This window comes from Terrapene carolina, unplaced genomic scaffold, assembly GCF_002925995.2.
Source record: "Terrapene carolina triunguis isolate 2854851 unplaced genomic scaffold, T_m_triunguis-2.0 Scaffold33723, whole genome shotgun sequence".
Classification (NCBI taxonomy): domain Eukaryota; kingdom Metazoa; phylum Chordata; order Testudines; family Emydidae; genus Terrapene; species Terrapene triunguis.
Window position 1 is genome coordinate 2723329 of NW_020698074.1, and position 23951 is coordinate 2747279.

Below are 23951 nucleotides of genomic sequence, written 5' to 3' on the forward strand. Positions count from 1 at the left end.
GCGCCCTGCACAATATCACCCCTGCACAGCACCCCTTTGCCCACAGCCCCACTACTGCCCCAACACACACAGATCTTTCCTACCTCTCACAGCCCAGCACCCCTCCCAGATGCCCCTCCTCCCCAGAGACCCACTCCCTGCCTCCTGGCTGCACTCACTGGCCCTGCTGGGAGGCAACTGTGTCTGCTGAGCCGGCAGCGCAGCCGTGGCTGGTCACAAGGCATGGAATCACTACGGCCCCTCAGGAATGGTGTGATTAGCCAGGCCAGGGTCTGCCCCCGCCAGGCTGCCTCAGGACCCACTTGCCAGGAGGGGTCCAGCCAAGCCCCCCACACTGTTGTCCCCCTGTGATTGCCAGAGACTGGCCAGGCTTCTGCACTAGTCCCAGGTGGCTCAGCTCCGGGGAGACAGGCGCAGCCCCACAGGTGGCAGGAATCAGAGACTGCCCAGAGCTGGAGGTGCACTGGGGGTTGGCTAGGGGGCAGAGAGGAGCCCTCAGCCTGCTGGCAAGCCAAGAGGAGCAAATGATGGGCAGGGGAAGCCAGCGGGCTGGCAGGGTCTCGGGGTGCAGTGCAAGCAGAGCAGGCTGGGGCCCCTGCTGAGCACGGGCCCGGCTCCATGGCGCCACTGGCCGGTACTGCCTGTAGGCTGCAAACCTCTCTTGCCTAACTTCTCAGATGAAATACATAGAAAACAATAACCGTTTCCCATCAGTTTTTTCTTTTTTGATTAGTTAAAAATGACAGCAGTTTGTAACCTGGCAGAAGCATCAAGATTTCTGCAGACATTTTTGGAAGTCCATTTGTGGTTGAGGAATGAGAAGTGTGACCAGCTACATTTCCAGGAAATATAGAGATAACTGTGTGAAAACATATAATGCAAAGCTTATTTTTAAAAGAGCACACCACAAAGTTTGGAGTGGGCATAAAATTGCATGGTTGCATCAGCATCTGATCATTGCTGACAGAGGGGAGACAAAGTGTTTCTTGTATCAACTAGGCATAAGGCTTGGGACATTTAGGCACCAAATACAGGAAATAGAGAGTAACTGGGTGGGTGGATGGATTGCACTCATTCTACCCAAATGTGGCCAAAACCTGTGTGATAAAGATCCAAGATGAGTGACACAATTATCAACAAAGGAAAAGTCAAGGGCTGCGGAGCCGATTCTTTTGGTGTAACTATTTCTAGAACATCAGTTTCCTGCCTATTTCTCCTTTTCAACAATAAAACAGAGGGGACGCCACCTGCACGTGGAATGCAGGGCCCTGATGGGCTGAAGGGACGGTCAGCTGTCGGGAAGGGTGGGGCTGCTCAGCTATCTATGCGGGTGGATTGGAAGCGTCCGCGAGGAGGGTGTTGCCCATTGTCCTAGAAACTGAAAGTGGAAAAAAAATAAAAAAGGCCGATTAAATCCCATCTAGTTCAGATTCTCTTCTCCAAGGGGCTCCGGTAGAACCGTTCCCTACAGGGCATTTCCTAGGGCGTTGCTCAGGGCAGAGGGAAGTGGGGACTGAGCCGCAGAGCGGCTGCCTCTGCCCTTCACCCGGTCATTGCTGGGCACAGCGCGCCCGCCCCTTTGGGAATGACACTAGCAGGGCTGGGGCACGGGGAATGCCCTCAGGCGGTTTGTCCCTCGTTACTCGCCGTAGCGTCCCGTCGTCTCAGCTCCACGTTGGCCGCGCAGGCGCAGTGGCTCTTCTGTTCACCTGCTGGGGAGGGGGGATCCAGGAAGGAGCGGAGGTGAAGCGGCGGTGGCTGATCCGGGGAGCGGAGTTACCGGCGCTCGCGGGAGGAGCTCGGCTCCCAACCACCCCTGAGCCCCAGGCTGCCGGGAGAGGGGACGGGGCGGGGGAGGGAGACTGACGCCCCGTCCCGGAGCGGGGACCGGCAGCGGCTCCCCGTGTTCCCCTTGCCGCCCCCTCCTCCCCGGGGCGCTGGGGGGCCGCCGCCATGTTCAAGAAACTGAGGCAGAAAATCGTCGAGGAGCAAACACAGCCGCGGAGCCCTGGGGGGCGGGCGCCCCAGCAGCCGCAGGTACCGCGCGCCGGGGCCCTGCGCCTCCTCACCCCCCCCTCCCCGCGGGCCCAGGGGGCTCGGAAGGGGCTAAAGCAGCGGGGCTCAGCGCCCCTCGCTGCGCAGTGCCGGTGCGGTGATAACCCCGCTGTTGTCCGGGTGTCACTCGTCACCTGCAGGCAGTGGGGCGGGGTGCTCCAGTCCCAGTTTTTCTGCAACCTCTGGAGGAGGCAGCCCCGGCATCGCGCTGTGGGTCTGTCAGAGCTGCGTGCTCACGACTGACTCCTTTTACATCCGTGACACCTCCCTCACCCCCACTCCCTCATTAGTTCCTTTCCCTGGTTGGAAGCTCCCATTTATTATCACAAAGACGTGTTCTAACTTCCTGCAGCGCTTCAGGGGACAGGGCACTTCTTCTCTAACTTTATGTCTTGCCCGCTCTGTCCCGGCTTTAATGTAGGACATAAAATACCCAGATCTCTGCTTCTTGGTATGATTTTGTATCTTGGATTAAAAGAGAAATCAGATAAAGCACAAAGTCACTATACAAGTTACAGTTAGATCTGAAGAAGTGAGGTTTTTACCCACGAAAGCTTATGCCCAAATAAATCTGTTAGTCTTTAAGGTGCCACCAGACTCCTTGTTGTTTTTGTAGATACAGACTAACACGGCTACCCCCTGACACTATACAAGTTGTGCTTTGGCTGTCAGAAACAGAAACTAGTTCTTATTCAGGCAGGACACCTATTGAAGTCCTGAGAAATTATATAGAGCTCTATATATAGCACACTAACCGTTGTGCTCTGTTTTTTCCTCTTACAAAGTGAGCAAACTGCTGCCCCCAGACAAATCAGTTATTTCCCAGGAAAGATGTGCAGTGTGCTTTAAAAATAAAAGTTTATGAACTTGGTGCTTTTGAAAGTGAGACACCAACATCTTTCCTTGGGCACCATGCAAGGTAGGCACAGTGAAAAATCCCCCCCTCCCCCAACATACATCATCTGCTGTTGTTATAGCCTTAAATAGGGAGTGCCAGTCATGCTGAATTATGCTAAATTGTGCGATCCTCCTCAAGTCTTCTAGGCCTGGTCTACACTACGACTTTAATTCGGATTTAGCTGCGTTAATCCGAATTAATCCTTAACCTGTCCACACAACGGAGCCAGTTACTTCGAATTAAAGGGCACTTAAAATCGATTTCTGTACTCCACCCCGACGAGCGGAGTAGCACCAAAATCGATTTTGTAAATTCGAATTAGGGGTAGTGTGGCCGCACACCACCGAATTAATGTGGTTAAAAACCGAATTAATGTGCTTAGTGTGGCCGCGCACAATCGAATTTATACAATCTGTTTCCCAAATTCGAATTATCTAAATTCGAATTAATCTCGTAGTGTAGACGTACCCCTAGAGACTGCTGAGAACTGATTTTCATGTTAACTCAGTTTCTAGAAGTAATCTCGTTCAGTATTCATACAAAATCTTTTTGGTTGTCAGGTTAGCGAGAATAATGTGGGTGATGAAGCTATTGACTTTTTAGCGTTTAAAGAATTTCATATGATAACATTTTAGTTTACATCAGATCTCACAGTTCAGCATTGCGGTCATTGGTTATCTTTGTCACACCTATAATATAGTATATTCTGCCAGTAACCATCGTTAGAGGTGATTAAATTTCAATATAAGCTGCTAACGACATCTAAACTATACAGTGAATTACTTTTGTGTGACAGAATCTTAATGTTGAACAATATTTGATAAATTAAGGAATCATTAACTATTTAAAAATTAATGTCTTCATCCCCTACCAAACCTTGAACTTCAGGCTTTGTGGGTCTGTTTTGTTTTTTTTCCTGTCCCCATGTATTCCTGGAAGTCTCTCTTCGCTAGGTTGACCAGATGTCCCGATTTTATAGGGACAGTCCCGATATTCAGGGCTTTCTCTTACATAGGCATCTATTACCCCCCACTCCCGTCCTGATTTTTCTCACTTGCTATCTGGTCGCCCTACTCTTCTCCCATGCTGCTTTTAACTTTAAAGAAATTAAGAAAAAAAACTCACAAAAAAACACCTGCACTTCAGAGACCATTTGGTTACTTAATCTTAGAAATTGGTACTTCTTGGTTATTTAAGTTGCTGTTAATATTACTAAGATTTAAAAATATTATTGGATTATACTTGAATTTTTACATATAGAATATCTGGAGTGTGTGGACATTTATTACATTCTCTTGGAGATTAAACAACTTGACTTTTTTTGTCCAATATGTACTTCAGTAAAGGTAAAGTTATTACAGGATTTTAAAGATTGCATGCAACAGCAATTTGTAAATTATAATAATATAGAATGTATACTTGTCACAGACGGCAGTAACTCAAAGGGCAAAACTAAAAAAATCATTAAGTACATGATAGGCTGTGCAGAATGAGCAACTTCTAGTAAGTATTTTGGGTATGAATATTTACACTCAATTTCATCCAAGATGCTGATTCTTCAAGTAGGGAGTGATCTTTTTGCTGAGAGTTGTAAACAAGATCTTTATAAGGTTGTATAGTGAATTATCACATTTCATTTTAAATTCTTTCATATGCCATTAGTTATGGGTCTCTTCACACTTTTGTAGTGGTAAAGGATTGCTTTCATTAGTGATAGATCTGAGGCAATATATTTGTATGCATGTTTTCAATAAATTATAGAGTGATTTAGCTATAAGACTTCAGTTTAATTTTAAGGAGACATTTCAGCTAAATCATTGTGCATCACACTGAAAATTTTATCCCATTTAGTTTGGGACAGTCAGTATGTATTGAGGAATCAGTACTTATTGTGAATCAATGTCGTGGATAAATTTGTGCCTGAGTGTGGTGATGTTTTTTTCACTAGCATAATGTACAGTCTGGCTTTATTTCTCTGTTGAAATATTCATTGGCAAATCTTGTGAAACTGAATCAAACAGTTTAAAGTAAGTTAAATAATACTTTATTTGTTCCATCATACTGTCAGTTTCTGATCTGTCAGTGATCTGATATACTATATTGTCACTTTGAAACGAATTAAAAACCCAAAACCCCACAATGAAAACAGAATGTTTAGTTTTAACCATTATCCTGCAACGCTGACAACTCCAAAATTGCACCACTGTGTTAGTGTGTGAAATCAGAGTGAAATTTGACTTTGAATAAAACTGGAATTGACTAATCTGCTAACTCTACATTTCATACAACTTGGACAATGAAAGCAAATGACATAAATCAAAAGAAATGGCATCAGCCCTCAAAAAATTTACACAAGATCTCCCAGTCAGAGTGAAAAGTACACCTCTACCTCAATATAACGCTGTCCTCGGGAGTCAAAAAATCTTACCACATTATAGGTGAAACTGCGTTATATTGAACTTGCTTTGATCCACCGGAGTGCGCAGCCCCCCCCCTCCCCCCCCGAGCACTGCTTTACCGCGTTATATCCGAATTCCTGTTATATCTGGTCACGTTATATCGAGGTAGCAGTGTATTTTTTCCTCCCCCACTCTCCTTGTAATTTAAAGGAATAAAATAACTGCAAGCAGTTAATTGGATTATATTATAATGTCAATCAATTTTCGATTCAAGACAATTTAAAAAAAAAAAGAAACTTACAACATCTGTTGCTTTAGATTTTCTTTCCCTTCATGGCTTCACTCACTTTCACTCTTTTCTTATATCCTGTCATGGTGCATCTTTTCTTGGGCTGTCTTCACTGTCTGCTCTTTCTTTTTTGGTATATTGTCTTTACCTCTTACACTATGTAATCTTTCTCCAGTCTGTCTCCACTCCATTTACTCTCCCACTGCACACACATCTTCTCACCTTGCAGATAAGGCTTGGTGATTTTACCAGTCACTAGAAGCTAGAGGACTAAATGTTCTGGACCAAGATTGATTGATAGGCTGGTGCCACTTATTCAGGTACAATGACTAGGTAAGAACCTATTACTGTTCCTGGGCCTTGCTTTGCAGCTTCATCTTTTGTAAGAGTTGCTAGCTGGTAGGTGTCAGGTGTCTCAACTTGGAGACCCCAAATTTCCTCTGGTCCCCAAGTCTCCCCTCCCCCCCCCCGACTCTCTGGCTGTATAAAGGGAGAAGGAACATGCTCTTGCTGTTCCTCTTCCCTTTCCAGACCCCGCTGCTGGTCTCCATATTCTGCTCCTTCCCAAGCCTGAGGATCCTCCTGTCTAGTGACTAGCTTCAGTACCTTCCTCTGCTGCTGCTCCTTCTAGTTTTCAAGAGCAGCACTAGAATGAAACTGACCATGGTTCTGAACACAGCAGCAAAAACTGACCAGACTTTGGTTAGTTACAGTCTTCTGAAACTTGAGAAACTTATTAGAAGCAGTGGGGATGCTGGAGTATTGTCTGTAGACAAGTAAGATGGCACTGCATCAGATAACACTTGGTTCGTGTTTAAAAGATTATTTTTTGCATTCATAAGGACCAGAAAACCTTTTCTTTAATTTTTTTTTTTTTTTTTTGCACTAGCTTGGGGAAACTTTATATTTGCAATGGGTGAGTAGATTTTTCATTCTCTATGAAAAGTAAATATCTTAAAGTCTTTGGAGCTCAATTTCTCAGCAACATATATTGCCTCCATGGTTGCATGGTCATTTGATACTAAATGAGGTGTTTGACTTTCTAGCAGTTTTTATTCCGGGCTGAGAATATCCTACTTATTTGGTAATGGCGGTACTCATGGCTGTGCCAGAAATTGGAATAATCCATTGTATTTCGTTTGATATTTCACGTGTTGGCTATTATCTATCAGCTCTTTTATATTAGTTGTTCTCAGGCAACTGGTAGGCAGAGTACAATTAGTTATTACTCTTTTCCATCATACTACAGGATTAGACTAGAATTGTGCCAGGTCTTTATACATACAAAACATTAAACTCCTTCCGCTTTCTAAAAATGACTGATTTTACTGGGAACATAACTATTTCTTTTCAGTGAGTAGATAGTCTACTATCCATGTCATAGAACATCAAATACTCAATGCCTGATTCTTCTGAGCCATCCATTTGGAAAATATAGAGAGGTATTGAAAGCAAGATGCTGCTGCTATCATCACATGTTTCTGGAAGTCAAACAGTAAATTTGCGACAAAAGTAATTGTACATTCTTGGTATATTGTCAACAGTAGTTAGACATGTACAATGAGATCTTGTTACTCAGTTTTATCTATAGCATAGAGCTTTTGGTATTTTAATATTTTAATTAGTTCATAGTGATATTTTATATTTGAGCATGATGAGACTAATAAACTACATCTGAGTTGGTTATGGTATAGAGAGGACTCAGAAAAAGTTGTGAAATTTGTCTTTTGATTATTGCCATTCAGTGCAATAAAGTTTGTTTGCTTTGTTGACTTCATAAAAACTGTCTTAAATTCTTCTGCTCACTTTTCCTTGTGCAGCTTCTATTTTTCTCTTGCTTTTTGTAAACGTTCTTGTTTAATTATTTCCTTGTCATCCCCATCCCCAGCCCTGAAATTTCCTTTTGAGCCACTCATTTTTGACTGTGTTGGCAAAAGTTAATGATTGCCTAAACCAAAAAGTTTGTTTAATTTACACATGAAATTTAAGATTTCTTTGCTACTTAGAATTAGTGTACATTTCAGTAATTTTACAGCACTTGCAGCTCTCTGGAGTCGTTAGCCACATGACAGCGTACTTTCCTGACTTTTGCATATATTTACACATCTAGAATATTAAACATATAATGTGATGGGTTACTCAGCTAACAAAGTTATCGCAGTCTGCAGAAAATTAATAGTACATCCCAATAAAAACCTCCAAAATGATAAATATCTCATATCACAGCCTTAATTAACGTTAATGGGGGAAAATATACATTGAGAGGAAAATAGACTTTTTTATATTTCTTAAAAGATGAAATCCAGAAAAAGTATGAGTTGCCTTTAAAAACTATGTTCATTCAAGTTTAAAGAGAGTTTCTGTACCATTTGTATTTGTGATCCTTTAAACGCATAAGTTAAGGGAACCAGAAGACGCTACCCATCAAAATGATTGAATGAATAAATATATACACACACCTCTACCCCGATATAACGCTGTCCTCGGGAGCCAAAAAATCTTACTGCGTTATAGGTGAAACCGCGTTATATCGAACTTGCTTTGATCCACCGGAGTGCACAGCCCCGCCCCCCAGAGCACTGCTTTACCGCATTATATCCGAATTCATGTTATATCGGGTCGCGTTATATCGGGGTATATATATATAAAAGTAGTTTTAGGTTTAAAGGTTTGTGTATATATATCTCTATTTGTCAGGCCTCAGATCTGTAGTACTAAGTGTGAACCGTGGTTATAAATTATTAAAATAGCGAATGTAGCCTCACTGCAAGTTCTTGGGACTGACTGGAGAAGGGTGAACTTGAGTGCCCGGTATTCAGTGAGGATATTGATATAGGCATCTCAGAAACTTGGTAATATGATGATGATCAATGGGACCCTGTAATACCAGGGTACAGTATATATAGGAATGACAGAATAGTTTGTGCTGGTGGGGGTGGTGGGTGGCACTATATGTGAAAGAATGCATAGAGTCAAATATAATAAAAATCTTAAATGAATCAAACTGTACCATAGAATCTCTATGGATAGAAATTCCATGCTAAGAGTATATCAGTAAGAATATACTACCAACCACCTGACTAGGATGGTGATGGTGTGAAATGCTCTGGGAGATTAGGAAGGCTATAAGAATAGAAAACTCAATAATTATGGGGGATTTCAGCTATTCCCATATTGACTGGGTACATGTCATTTTAGGACAGGGTGCTGAGATTAAGTTCCTAGATACCATTAATGACTGCTTCATGGAGCGCTAGTCCTGAAACCCACAAAGAGAGAGGCAATTTTTGATCCTAAGTGGAACACATGATCTGGTCCCAGAAGTGAATATAGCTGAACTGCTTGATAATCGTGACCATAATATAATTAATTTAACATCCTTCTGGGAGGGAAAATATCAAAGAAGTCCATCACAGTAGCATTTAACTTCAGAAGGGGAACTACTTAAAAATTAGGACGCTAGTTAAACGGAAGAGAAAAGGTAGTCACGAGAATGAAATGCCTGCAAGCTGCATAAAAACTTTTTTAAAAATACCGTCATAGAGACTCAAATTAAATATATACCCCAAATTAAAAAAACATAGTAAGAGGACCAAAACAATTCCACCATGACTGAACAACAGAGTAAAAGAAGTGGTTAGAGGCAAAAATGCATCCTTGAAAAACTGGAAGTCAAATCCTACTGAGGAAAATAGAAAGGAGCATAAACTCTGGCAAGTCAAGTGTAAAGGATAATTAGGCAGGCCAAAAAAGAATTTGAAGAGCAACTAGGCAAAGACTCAAAAACTAGCAGCAATTTTTTTTTAAGTACTTCAGAAGCAGGAAACTTGCCAAACAATCAGTGGGACCACTGGATGATTGAGGTGCTAAAGGAGCACTCAAGGAAGACCAGGCTGTTGCAGAGAAGCTAAATGAATTCTTTGCATCTGTCTTCACTATAGGTGATGTGAGAGAGATTCTGACACATGAGCTATTATTTTTAGGTGGCAAATCTGAGGAACTGTCTCATATTGAGGTGTTAGTACAGGTGGTTTTGAAACAAACTAATACATTAAACAGTAATAAGTCACCAGGACCGGAGGTATTCACCCAAGAGTTCTGAAGGAACTCCAGTATGAAATTGCACAGCTACTTAAGCGTGGTATGTAACCTAACACTTAAATCAGCTTCTGTTTTAGATGACTGGAGAATAACTAATGTGATGCCAATTTTTAAAAAAGTTTCAGAGGCGATCCTGGCAATTACAGGCCAGTAAGCTTAACTTCACAGTACCAGGCAAATTGGTTGAAACTGTATTAAAGAACAGAATTATCAGACTCATAGATGAACATGATTTGTTGGGGAAGAGTCAACATGACTTTTGTAAAGGGAAGTCATGCCTCACCAACCTATTAGAATTCTTTGAGGAGGTCAACAAACATGTGGAAAAAAGTGATATAATGTACTTGGACTTTCAGAAAGACTATGACTCGGTCCCTTACCAAAGGCAAATAAGCAAAGTATGCAGTCATGGGATAAGAGGGAAGGCCCTTGCATGGATCAGTAACTGGTTAAAAGACAGGAAATAAAGGGTAGGAATAAATGCTCAGTTTTCAGAATGGAGAGAGGTAAATAGTGGTGTCCCCTAGGGAGCTGTACTGGGACCAGGGCTGTTCAAAATATTCGTAAATGATCTGGAAAAAGGGATGGCAAAATTTGCAGATGATACAAAATTACTCAAGACAGAGAAGTCCAAAGCAGACTGCAGAGTTACAAAGGGATCTCACAAAACAGGGTGACTAGCCAACAAAATGACAGATGAAATTCAATGTTGATTAATGCACTTTGGGCAACATAATCCCAACTATATATACAAAATGATGGGATCTAATTTAGTTGTTAACACTCAAGAAAGAAATCTTGGAGTCATTGTGGATAGTGCTCTGAAAACATCTGCTCAGCATGCAGCAGCTGTCAAAAACGGTAACAATGTTAGGAATCATTAGGAAAGAGATAGGTATTAAGACAGAAAATATAATGCCACTATATAAATCCATGGCACACCCACACCATGAATACTGCATGCTGTTTTGCTCGCCCTATCTCAAAAAAGATATATTAGAATTGGGAAAGGTATGGAGAAGAGCAACAAACATGATTAGGGGTATGGAATGGCTTACATATGAGGGGGAGATTAAAAAGATGGGGACTGTGGAACTTGGAAAAGAGAGAACTAAGGGGGGGGTATTATAGAGGTCTATAAAATTATGAATGGTGCGGAGAAAGTGACTAGCACTTTCTTATTTACACCTTCACATTACACAGAAACTAGGAATCACCCGATAAAATTATTGGGCATCATGTTTAAAATAAACAATAGGAAGTACTACTTCACACAGTGCACAGTCAACCTGTGGAATTTGTTTCTGGGGTGTGATGCGAAGGCCAAAACTATAACTAGGTTAAAAAAAGAATTAGGTAAATTCATGGCGTATAGGTCCATCAATGGCTGTTAACCAAGATGATCAGGGATGCAACCCTATGTTCTGGGTGTCCTAAGCATCTAGCTGCCAGAAGCTGGGTGTAGATGGATGACTGGGGATTGATCACTTGATGATTGCCCTGTTCTATTAATTTCCTCTGAAGCAGCTGGCATTGGCCACTGTTGGAAGTCAGTTTTCTGGGCTAGATGGACCATTGGTCTTACCCAGTATGGCCATTCCTGTGAATTGTGGCCTTTTCTGTGGTATAGGCTTTGAGTCAAGATAAGATCTGTCATTTAGGCGCTTGGGAGAGCTGTGTTTTTCCTTTTAAGAAAATCTTATGGAATGCTTTAGCAAAGCTATATTGAGCACTGTAGTTAATAGTTGTCATTTGAAATATTACAACACTGGAGAATTGTGTGTGAAATTAGTTCTAACTACTTGCTGATTTGTGCACTTTCTCCATGCAGACTCACTCCAAATCTTCCCCACCACCACCAGGCAACAGGAGCAGAACATCTTCACTTACAGAACAATCTGATGAAGGCACTTTAACACCAGACAAAGAGGTCAGTTCAGAGCTCTGTTTTTCTTTTCATAAACTTTTTATCTGTAGCATATTACAAAATATCTAAGTGTATAATCATATTTATCACTTTACACAATACCTTTTCATCTAAGAAGGGGGAGGGATAGCTCAGTGGTTTGAGCATTGGCCTGCTAAACCCAGGGTTGTGAGTTCAATCCTTGAGGGGGCCACTTAGGGATCTGGGGCAAAATCAGTACTTGGTCCTGCTAGTGAAGGCAGGGGGTTGGACTCGATGACCCTTCAGGGTCCCTTCCAGTTCTAGGAGATAGGTATATCTCCATTTATTAAAAAAAAAAAAATATTAAGAACTCTTTATTAGTATTCTCAACACCTCATCTGTATATACAAATTAAACTCTGCATTTTTAACATCAGTAAAGCAGGGCTTCCTAAACTTTTCAAGCTGGTAATACTTCAAGGCTGAGAAATGTTGTGACCTTTTCCATGACTCCTAACCATAAGCAGGTGAGGTTTTGTAACTATAAATGAAGTAACTGAAATTTCAAAAAGTGAGCTATAATTGTGAAGAAGATGCATTTTTATATACACTCATCCATCTGAATTGAGCTGGTCTTGCTGATGAGGTTGAATTGGGGAAATAATCTGTCATTTTTGATCAGTGGACAATTGCAATATTTCATTTTTATCACAACCACCAAAGAGAAACCTGGCTTAATGGTACATGGAGGAAAATGGCCTAATCAGTGCTGCTGAGTCCATAGGTTCTTGAGTTGGAGGGGTTGTTGCCACTTTATTTGCGTCATTAGATCATCAAGAAAATAGTCCCACAGCTAAATCTGATGTTTCCCTAAAAGATGCTAACTTACAAGTTTCTGATGGTTCCTGCCTGATTCCTTGGTTCCCTCAATGAAGCCTGAAACAAGAGGAAATTACTGCAAGTTTCCTTTGTGCTTGGAAAGACTAATTTAAAAGTTTTCCGATTAGTTTGTTTACCTTACTGAATATAGACAGAACAATCCACTGCTGCCCCTAGAGAGAATTTCAGTTCATATGTGCTCCAAAATGTCAGCAACCAGTGCCATCCAAGCTAAATTATTAAAGATATCAAGGGGAGTTTTGTAATTATTCAGGGATAACTGTACTTTTGCTCTTAATGCAGACTGTTCAAGTAGCACATTACCTCGTGAGAGCCACCTCACTCCTACATGAAAGAGGAATTGTTGGCAACTGGAACCCATGTCATCAATGACCAGTGCAAAAAGTAGAGAATCTGTTGGCTGACTTTTTATTAATGAATTTCATTACTCAGCAGCTTTGAATGACTGACACCCGTTTTCAGGCAGTTTCTTAATAGGAGCTTGACAGTATATGTGTATGAAAGAGTGAAAGCATAAGGCATTAGTTGTGGTGATGTTATTTATGTGTGTGACCAGCTTACTAATTTTCCAGTCTTTGACAACTTTCTATGGTTCTTGTAATACCTCTAATTTTCTTGTTTAGTCGTGGCACAGCTTTATAAACAAGTAAGCCCTCTTCAGTAGAACTATCAGAAACCTATTAATGATGGGGCAGCCAAAGTGGGGATGTTGGGCATCCAAAGATAGGGATAATCCCTAGGATATATTATGTATTCTAAACTGAAAATAAAGACTTTCAAGGAGCCCTGTAATTTTTCAACACCTTGAAGTTATTTCCCTGATGTTATTTATCTTATTCTATAGCACTGCTGAATTCTTGTTCCCCTTTCTTCTAACATCTCTGTACAATGGAGAGAAGAATGTGGATGAAAGTTGAATAACCTTTCTAAGAAATAACACCTTGTTGCTTTACTGAAGTTAGAAATTAAGTTTAAAAAAATCAACAAAAATTGAAGATTAATCAAAGTTAATCCCTTTACTGGCTTGAACCCTCTTCCTATCTCAAATTCATGCTCTTCATCCCTCACTCGTTAGGCTCTGCACAACTATTTCTCTGCCTCCATCTGTACCCATCTCCTACAGCACCTTCTCCATTATACATTACTCGCATCCAAAGAAGCTTATGTCTACACTGCAGTTAAACACCCACAGCTGGCCTGTGTCCGTAGACTCGGAATCACAAGGCTGTAAAATTGCGGTGTAGAGGTTTTGGACTTCATAAGGAGGAAGAGTCCCAGAGCTTGGGATCCAGCCCGAGCCCATAAGTCTACACTGCAATTTTACTGCCCCGCAGCCTGAGTCTCGAAGCCCAAGTTGACTGATATGGGCCAGCCGCGGGTATTTAATTGCAGTATACACATACCTTCAGTTAACTGCTACCTTGTCTTTTTTGCCCACCTTTGACTTCATGACTTCTGTTAGGCTGCTCTTTATGCTTGGAACAGTATCCAGTTAATGTTCACCAGCCATCCTACCTTTCCTTTAGAAAAATTCTTAAGACAAATTTCTTCCTTGAATCGGCCTAGCTTGTAAAAACCTGTAGCCCACTTTGGGTCTAATCTGTTTTGTGTTGTGTTATTACATATCTGTACACTTTTTTTTATACAGCAGTTCTCTGGAGCTGGGACTCACTTATTTGACACATTCTGCACATTGTACAATGTTGTGTACAGTGCCATGACAATTTAAAAAATAAAGATGGGCCTAAACCAAAACTTAGAACTGATGTTCAGGTATATGTCCAAATTTTGCATCTTGAGCCCATCTCTTAAAAATAATTGAAAATGAAAGCCTCCTTATAGAAAAGTTATTTTTAAAAATATACATACACTGTCTGGCTTGTAATGTGTTCTCTGATTCATTTCAATGCTACTTGCAGCATTGAGATTGTCCTTAGTGCTTTTCATTGCCATAGAGTCCATCTTGCTGTACTTCATTTAATCAATGTTGCCTTTGACCTTTATTTTTCTCCAGTCTGCACAGTAACGCACACACTCTACAGACAAATAGGAGAATCAAAGGCAGCCCACAGGATGTGCCAAGTTGCATTACCCATGCTCTAAATACAGTGGTTAAGGCTGGGAAGAGGCACAGAAGCAAGTTACGCTATTTTTCTGTGTTTGTTTAGGCAGGGAGGGGGAGAAGGGGAAATAGGACATAGGGACGGGAAACAAAGAGGACTATAAGGGGGCTCAGGTATACAATTATCTCTCAGCCTAGAAATTCTCATAGCAATTCTGTTGTGAAACATATTCTGTAATTAGAAATGCAGAAAGTAGAACAGTTGAAAAGAGATAGTAAATCTCCCAGATTTATTTAGAACCATTCTTCTTAATATTACATGTAAATAAGTTTCTCTGTAATAATGTACATTAAAGAAGTTATCTCAATCAAGACATTAACATTCATTTAAATATTCATTTTTATTAAACATGATTAACAACAAAACAAGCTTGTATATTTATTTTCATTTTAAGTGTAATTGGACCAGATATTCATAGAATACAGTTTAAGTGTAGTAGCTTTTATGCTTAATCACATGACTGAAGAATTAGACCAAATTGTACAATTGGTTTTTGAATACACATGCCTGCCTTGGCATGTTTTTCAAGCAACATTTTAGTTTGGCCAAATTGGGTGCTTCTCTTTAGAAAAGAATTGTCAGTGGAGTGTTATTGTAGCTAAATATAATAGGTCAAAATACATATAGTAGCATCTGGAGATTACTTTAAAGGAACATTGTCAGCTAAAAAAATCTCTTTGCAATACATGGGTCTTAAAATATATTACTAATATCTTAGATTATTGGGAATTGTCTACATTTTAATATATTGTTCACTATGGTCATTCTTTGTTTTGCATTTCTCTGATTTTAAAATGAAAATCAGTGAATTAAGTGTCAGTGTTATTTCACCCACCTTGTCTCTCTGATATCCTGGGACCAGCACAGTTAAAATTGTTTGCAGTGTTGTTGTATTTCTAGTCAGTTTAACTTGCAGGTTCTCAGTGCTGCAGTGTTCAACTTGCAAACCGTGCATGGGAATGTTTTTATTTAAAACTTCAAATTTTTGGAATCATGGAAATATTTCCAATGTTCATAGGTTTTGTGACAACTTCTTTTGAAGAAATATCTTAAATGTTGACAGAAATGTAGATAGTCCCTTTGTAACAAATGATACATTTATATAAAGCATTCTTTAATATTGTACTCTTACATTCCACTTAGTTTGAAGGGATTTTAAGTCTGAGATAATGTTTTGAAATTTTGAAAGACTTGCATACTTGACCAACCACACATTTCTGGAGAGATTTTTACCTTCTGGTGGTTAGTTTCCCTTTCCTTTTCAGCCTCCCATTTCGTTAGAGTAGTGGTTTTCAACCTGTGGTCTGGGCGTCTGCAGGCTGTCTAAGATTTTCAAGGGAGTCCGCTCCGCCATTTGAAATTTTTTAGGGGTCCACAAATGGATAAAGGCTGAAAACGACTGGGTTAGAGGGAAGAATTGGCTCACTATGGATACAGTCATCATTGCAGAGCAGTTTATGATGGTCTAAGGGTCTCAGCCTGGCTTTCAGGATGTGTTTTGGAAGTAAGTGATGTCCCTTTTTCTCCCAGCCAAAGAATCTTGCAAGTTTCTTGTAGAGTGTAGAAATAAAGCTAAGCCACCACACCTGTGCTTGTGCATTTTATTTTAGAGTTGCAAGATGTTTGTGTTGGCATATAATTTTTTAATATTATAATAGGTTTTAACTGCAATCTTTCCCAGGGTGGTCTAATAAGAAAGTAAGACAAATGAAACTGGCCTTTCCAATCTAACAAAGACACTTCATCTTAATACCCTTGCTAATGCTGCTACTTCAGTTCATTCGTGCTCTGCTTCATCTGAAGTGCTTCTAATAGACATTGTCATGCATGGATACTAGGTGCTCATATATAACTGTTTTTCCTGTCAAATGGGCAAGTAAAATATCTGAAAATGTTGAAGGATATGTAACCTGGTATTTGTTTGAAACCTAGCAATGTATACTTTTGGCAGTTATGCATACTTATACAGACATGCTTAGATTGCACACTATAGCACAGGGGTAGGCAATCTATGGCACGTGTGCCGAAGGTGGCAAGCGAGCTGATTTTCAGTGGCACTCTCACTGCCTGGGTCCTGGCCACCCGTCCGGGGGGCTCTGCATTTTAATTTAATTTTAAATGAAGCTTCTTAAACATTTTTAAAACCTTATTTACTTTACATACAACAATAGTTTAGTTATATATTATAGACTTATAGAAAAAGACCTTCTAAAAATGTTACAATGTATTACTGGCACGCAAAACCTTAAATTAGAGTGAATAAATGAAGACTCGGCACACCACCTATGAAAGGTTGCTGACCCGTGCTATAGCAGAAACAACAAACCAGACTGATACAGATGTTTACTCTTTCTGAAATAGAATGCAAAACAAATATACACCCTTCTGTTTTATTGCAGAAGAAACCCTCGATGTATAGACCTTGACTTGCTTGACAACTTGCTTTTTATATTTCCAACAAGCTCAAGAGTTGTCTCTGTATATGTTAGCTGGAGGGCACTTATGTCTTGGAGCTATGTCTCAATGAGAAAATGTGTCTGGTGGGAAGCAGTTCTTACTAATTATGTCATTTGTTTTCCCTTTTGTGGCTTGCCTTTAAAAGGTTTTATCTGTAATGTTATTGCTTTGTTTGAAGGTATGCCTGATCGATTCCTATTCTACAGTTAGGCCATAAATATGACAATCAAAACACTTGATGTGCTATTGTTAACGTTAGATCTTTACGTTTAAGCCCACTGCTAATATTTCAAAATATTATTTTTGAAGTTCATTGTTAGCAGTTAACCTGTCACTCTTACGATCTACTTTAGTTATTTTAATTTTTAAATCTCTACTCATTAGAGGTTTTCCTTCAGAAAATGGTTTTGTAATTTAGTTTTTTGAATTTTTTTAGTCCCTACAGGAGTACTACATATAATTAGAAATTGGACATTTTTCCTTTGGGCTGTACTTCAAACATGACTTTTACCTGATTTATATAGAAATCAAACAAAACCATTGTCATTAACAGTGGTTTTCAAAAGCATCTATCATAATAGTAATGTCTAATTTGTTTTCTTAATTTTTTTCTTCAGCACTGATTTTTATTACATTATTTTGAATACTAAACTACAGTGAATTTCCAGTGTAAGGCTTAATGGTGTGATTGTGACCAATATGAAGAAAGGGGTTGTATTAATTTGTATAGTAGATTACATACGAAAACTGAGTCAAGAACCTTAGAATTAAGAACATTAAAGTTGCTAAGTCAAGCATCAGCAAGTTAGAAAATGCTGGAATTAAAGCTCCCCATGCAAAACTTAATTTGGCTCGTGTGTATGAGTGTGTGTTATGATAGTTTATCTGCATTTCCTACACACCTGTGGTAGAGCCAGGAACAGAACCTAGCTATCCTGGGTCCTAGTCCAGTGCCTCAAACACAAGTAAACATTGTTATAACCCTGAATGAGTTCCATCTAGTAGTCACTAACGAGGTCGCTGAACATGGATCCACCTGCTGTATCCACATGCTCTTAAGCTTTCTGTGCACAGTTTAGGCACTTGCTCACTGCCAAGTGCAGAGCCAGTGTTTGACACCCCTCTTGGACATGGGGACTCCTCAGACCAACTACCTAGGCCCAGAAACTAGAGCCAGCTCTCTCAAGTCTCCCCATAGCCCTTGCATGCTCTCAGAGTTCCACCAAAGCTGTGGAGCTTCCAGTACACAAAGGGACTATGTGACAGTGAAAGAAAGTAACACATAGACTGTACAATGGAATTTGTAAACTGATCACACTTTACTCGCATACAAAAAACAAGAGAGATACATAGGGTGACCAAACTTCCCTGTGCTGAATATGGGACACCTAGTAAAATTACTCATATTGAAGCAAGTTCAACGGCAATCAATCAGAACTATGCAGTACAAATGTTCAAATTAACATCAAGTTGACTGAGCCCCTGTTTAAAAGAAATACTGTGTAGTTAGATTCTTTTTATTTATCTTATCTTTAAGGCTTTAGGGTTTATATAGAGAGAGGTCACACACACACTCCCGTACACTTCTCTCACGGAGTGGGGAGGGTGGGTGACCAGCCAACCCCGTGGTCTCCGCCCTCCATGCCTGGCTGGGCCCCCAGGATGGACCCACCTCTCCTGGCACCTAGTGCCACATTTTCCCGAGGCAACACATCGGGGGGGGAGAGACGCACGCCAGGGTCACATGCCTCCCCTCCCCAGATTTCTGGCAGGGTTCACATCAGAATGGGGCCAGTAGCAGCCTTTTGTCACTGTGCAGGAGGGAAGGGATTGGAGCTGCTTCCAGCCATTGGCGGTAGGGAGGGGGAGGGAATGACCTGGCTCTCTTTCCCCCTTCCCCCGCTCCCCTGTGGCTGGAAGCAGCTTGTCCCTTCCTGCCTGCACAGTGTTGAAAGGCAGCTAACACCTCCAGGCTGCTGCTAGCCACCAATATAACCCAGCCGCCTCCTGTCCCCCAGCTACAGCGCATGCAGGAAGGGGTTAAGCCCTAAGGATGCATTGTGCACCACGGCCCAGAGAACTTGACTGCAGGGGCTTCAGCGAACCCAGCCAGAGGTGGCTCAGCAGGGGAGGGTGCCTAGGGGATGGAGCAGCCCCACGTTCTCTGGGAGCAGGACCCAGGGCAGGGACGTGGGGGGTGAAGAGGGTGCAAAGCCCATGCCCGAGGGGCTGTTGTGAAGCCTGCAGGGTTGGGGCGCAGACAGGCTGGAAATCGCTTCCCTTGCCGCCACTCCAGAGCTTAGCTGATGGGCAGAGAGGCTTCCCTGTGCCAGCAATCTGTGGGGCATTGGCACATGAAGGGCTCAGTTCCTCTTGGCCAGCGCCCTGGGCCAGAGGGTCGTGGGGTTTCCTGGGGCGCTGGCCTAGCCAGAGGCAGTGAGGGAAGGAAGGAGCCTGCCAGCCAGGCTGTTGGTGAGCTGAGCACTCCTACCGGGGGCTGGTTCTCCACACAGAGCTGGGAGCAGGATGCGCCCTGCTGGGTTGGGGGGGATGAGGAGCAGTGGAGCTGGAGGAGGGATGGGAGGGGCTAAGCAGGGAGAGGACAGCAAGAGGGAGACCACGTAAAGGGCCAGTGGGTGGGTAGCAGAAGCGACACCCCGCTTGGTGCCTGCCTGCACTCACCAGCCACCGCAGTTCACAGTGCACAGCCAGTGCTCGCTGGAAATGGGACGGAGGTGGGGTCCTGCTGGCCGAGAGATGGCACACAGCGGGGGCTGCACTGATGGACCAGCAGGGGGAGCGGCCGGCCCTGCATGTTGCAGCTTTGCCCCACCACCCACCCTCATTGTTGACTACTTGGCACCCCCCCTCCCCCCGCCCACTCACTGCTGGTAGGCGGGCGGCTGGTGAGCAGGGATCCGGCCAGCAGCAGGACCTGCCAGTACTGATGGGAGGGAGAGACAGAAAATACGGGACAATTTGCCCGTTTTTAAGAACAAGTCCGGACACCTGCAGGAGGGCTTAAATATGAGACTGTCCCTTTAAAAACGGGACATCTGGTCACCGTAGAGATACAGGTCCAAGGAAAACAACAAAACCTGTATGCAAATCCCTGCCTCCATTTCCTCACTTCTCTGAGAGCCTCTTAGTATTTAGTCAGTGTCCTTGCAGAATCCCAGGACCTTCCTCCTCCTTCTCCAGCACAGCCTTGTCTTCTGGTTCTCATCTGTGTGTGTGTATGTCTGTCTGTCTCTCTCTCTCTCTCTCTCTCTCAAAAAAAAAACAACCACCACCCAGTGAGATCCAGTCTCTCTCTCTTTCTTGCCCCCGCCCCAAGGTCAGGTGGCCTCCCTGACTGACATCAAGTCCCTTGTCAGGTGGCCCATTGCTTGGGTACCAGCCTACCTGAGGGAATTAGTTCACCTAGGCTGCAGTCAGCTCATTCTCCAAGCGTGTTTCCATTTAAATGAAGGATTACCTAAATGTAACACCCTTGTTTGCTCTGCATTGTTAGTCCTCTGCCAATTCTTCCTGGAATTCTAGTCCACAATGGAAGTAAAAAGATGACAATGAAGGTATAGTGCAGTTTTACAATCAAAATGGTACTCACAAAACAAAATGGAGTTTTGTAGTTTGATATAGAGGCATACAGACATTCACTAATCTATCACATTTGTCCCTTTTCTTGCAAACCTCTTTTTCAGTATCATTCTATGTACTGAATAGCAGGGGTCTGGTGGGGAAAAAATAATACACAATCATGTTATTAAAGACTTTTTCATAATACATATATATATATATATATATATATATATATATAGTGACCGAATTATGGTTCACCTGGGCAGCCTTATTTCTGGCATTTCCTAACTATTGAGTAATTGACTTTATGACCTTAACATTTTTTTAACATAGCTTTTTGTATTTAATTTCCTTGCTTTTGTAAAAAGATAAGTGAACACATTTTTTAATGTAGAATCATATTAACATCCTCCATGGATCCATCATCATCATTGTAACCCTAAACCTGTAGATTCACAGCTGACATCTCTACCACTTGAAGTAAAGGAGGAACTAATAGCAGTAGTCAGCTCTTGTCTCTTTGTGGATCAGCTACTATAAGAAGATACCTTATACTTAGGCTATGTCTACACTACCACCTACGTTGATATAACTTATGGTGCTCACAGATATGAATAAAACATCCCCCTGAGCGACACAAGTTATACCAACATAAGTGCTGGTGTGGACAGCGCTGTCGGTGGGAGAGCTTCTTCCACCAACATAGCTACTGCCACTTGTTGGGGATGGATTAACTATGTCGATGGGAGAGCTCTCTCCATCAGCATTGGTACAGCTGCGCCACTGTAAGCTGTCTAGTGTAGACATAGCCTTAGACGGTAAGCCCTTCTGTCTCTTTGTTCTGTTTGTATAGTGTCTAGCACATTCGTTTCCTAATCCATGACAAGGGCCTTTAAGCGCTACCACAATACAAATAAGTACATGACACACAATATACTGGTGATTTACACAACTATTTGCTAGACAGCAGAGGAATGCAGGTAATCAGGAATCTTGAGTTCTGTTCTTGTTTTTGTTGGGGGTGTGGTCTAGTGATTAGACATCAAGCACATATATTTGGCACATTCTGAAAGGCAGTGGGGGTAAGTGGAATTTAAGTCAGTTTCTAACCCGATTCCCCTTTATGCTGCTGGAACAGCGTAAAAAGGCATAGCCCCATAGGGAATTACCCCAGTGCAGGGGTAGCATAGAGCTGGTGTACATGACCCTGTGGTACCCCTCCTCACAGCCCTGGCATAAGGAGTCAGGGGCAGGATGGGTGTTGGCCAAGATGCTCTGCACTCCAGCATTTTTGGTATTCAGAGAAGACTACAGGGTGCAGGTAAGGCTTTAGTAAGTTAGAGCAGCCTGTAGGGCTGCACCAGCCCATGGATCAGCCTAGAATGTGGGTGATAGAAAGTTGGCTTAAAACCATCTTTGCATACCCCCTATGACTATACTTTCTGTGCCGCACTTTCTGAGAGGTGCAGCACAATTTGTGGTCCCTGGATTCTATTGTTAGCTCTGACAGAAATGACTGTGTTCAACCTCTTAATTACCCTGTCTTCTAAAGTGGCCTTGGTTGGTAATAACAATGAAGTGTGCACAGAATTATTAATGTCAGTGAAAGAGCACAGACTAGAAATTGTGATTTCCTTGTGCTTAGCAGCCTTCCCTTTCTGGCTCTCGGTCAGTGGCGCAGCGGGGGGCTAAGGCAGCAGGTCTGGCTCCTAGGCGGAAGCATGCAAGCAACTCCATGCAGCTCTCGCTCGCAGGCACCGCCCCACCCCAGCTTGGAGCAAGGGCAGTGCGCAGAGCCCCGAGGCCCCTCCGCCTAGGAGCCGGACATGCTGCCGGCCACTTCCGGGGCGCAGCGTGATGTCAGAAGGGGTAGGAACTAGCCTGCCTTAACCGGGCAGCACCACCAATGGGACTTTTAACAGCCCGGTCAGCGGTGCTGACCAGAGCCGGCGTGACCCAGTGCCTTATGTTCCGCGACCCAGTACTGGGTCGTGACCCACAGTTTGAAAACAACTGATATAGACGACAAAATGAAATTCAACAAAGGCAAATGTAAGGTGCTACGCTCAGGGAAGAAAAAACAAATGCACAAATACAGAATGGGAGATAACTCGGTTGGCAGCAGCACTGCTGAGAAGGGTCTGGGAGTAATGGTGGCTCACAACCGCGTGAGTCAACAATGCGATGCTGTTGCAAAAAAACCTAAAGGCATTTTTGAGTTGCACTAACAGAGGCATAGCATGCAAGTCATGGAAGGTAATAGTACCGCTCAACTCGGCGCTGGTTAGGCCTCAGCTGGAGTACTGTGTCCAGTTTTGGTCACTGCTGTATAGAAAAGATTTAGAGAAACTGTAAAAAATCCACTGGTAAGGGACAAAGATGATCAAAGGGATGGATCGCAAGCCATATGAGCAAAGGTTGAAGGAGCTGGGTATGTTTAATTTGGAAAAGAGGAGATTAAGGGGGGACATGATAGTGGTCTTCAAATACTTGAAAGGTTGCCATAAAAAAGACAGTAAAATTGTTCTCTCTTACCACGGGGCAGTACAAGAGGCAATGGGTTCAAACTACAGCATACAAGATTTAGATTAAATCTCAGGAAAAATTTCCTAACTAAGAACAGTAGGACAATGAAACAAACTGTCTAGGGAAGTCATGGAAGCTCCTTCACTGGAGGTTTTCAAAAAGGCTGGATAGCTATCTAGGGTGACCAGATGAGGGAAAGAAAATTTCGGGACACATGAGGGGGCGGCAGAGCAAAAAAAAAAAAAGCCGAGTCCTGCCCCGGCTGAGCAAAAAAACAAACAAACAGTGCTGCCGGCAGATATCGGGACAAAATGCGTCCCAACCGATCTTTTATCGGGACTTCTGGTCACCCTATAGCTATTTGTCTTGAATAGTTGACTCAACAAATCCTGCATCTTAGCAGGGAGTTAGATTTGATGATCCTTGTGGTCCTTTCTAACCCTATGGTTCTGTGATTCTGTGGAAATAGATTACTCAAATAATGCTTTGGTTGAATTTAACTATTTAGTATTGTGAGAAACAAACACCTAATATACCACTACTGTGCAGTCATTATTCAGAACTATCTGATTCCTGAAATTCTTGACAATGTAAAATCAAACTAATCACATTTTAAAATATACTGAATCAACTGAGCTACAGTCAATATACATTTCATTTTGGAAATCTTCATAAATCTTTAATTATTGGCAGTTATTGCTTTCTACTTACAAGTTTTACAGTTTGCATTTCAT

At 42.2% G+C, this 23951-nt stretch overlaps 1 protein-coding gene across 3 annotated transcripts in view; it reads left to right on the top strand.

Moving 5' to 3' along the window:
• Positions 1 to 1725: 1725 nt before the first annotated feature.
• Positions 1726 to 23951, top strand: part of LOC113409506 (golgin subfamily A member 4-like) — a 111811-nt gene continuing 89585 nt past the window's right edge. For all 3 annotated transcript variants that reach the window (XM_026663503.1, XM_026663501.1, XM_026663502.1), the window contains exons 1-2: positions 1726 to 2037; positions 11574 to 11672. In XM_026663503.1, the coding sequence (XP_026519288.1) occupies positions 1954 to 2037; positions 11574 to 11672 (183 nt within the window). In that variant the 5' untranslated portion in view covers positions 1726 to 1953. The remainder of the gene's footprint in view (positions 2038 to 11573; positions 11673 to 23951) is intronic.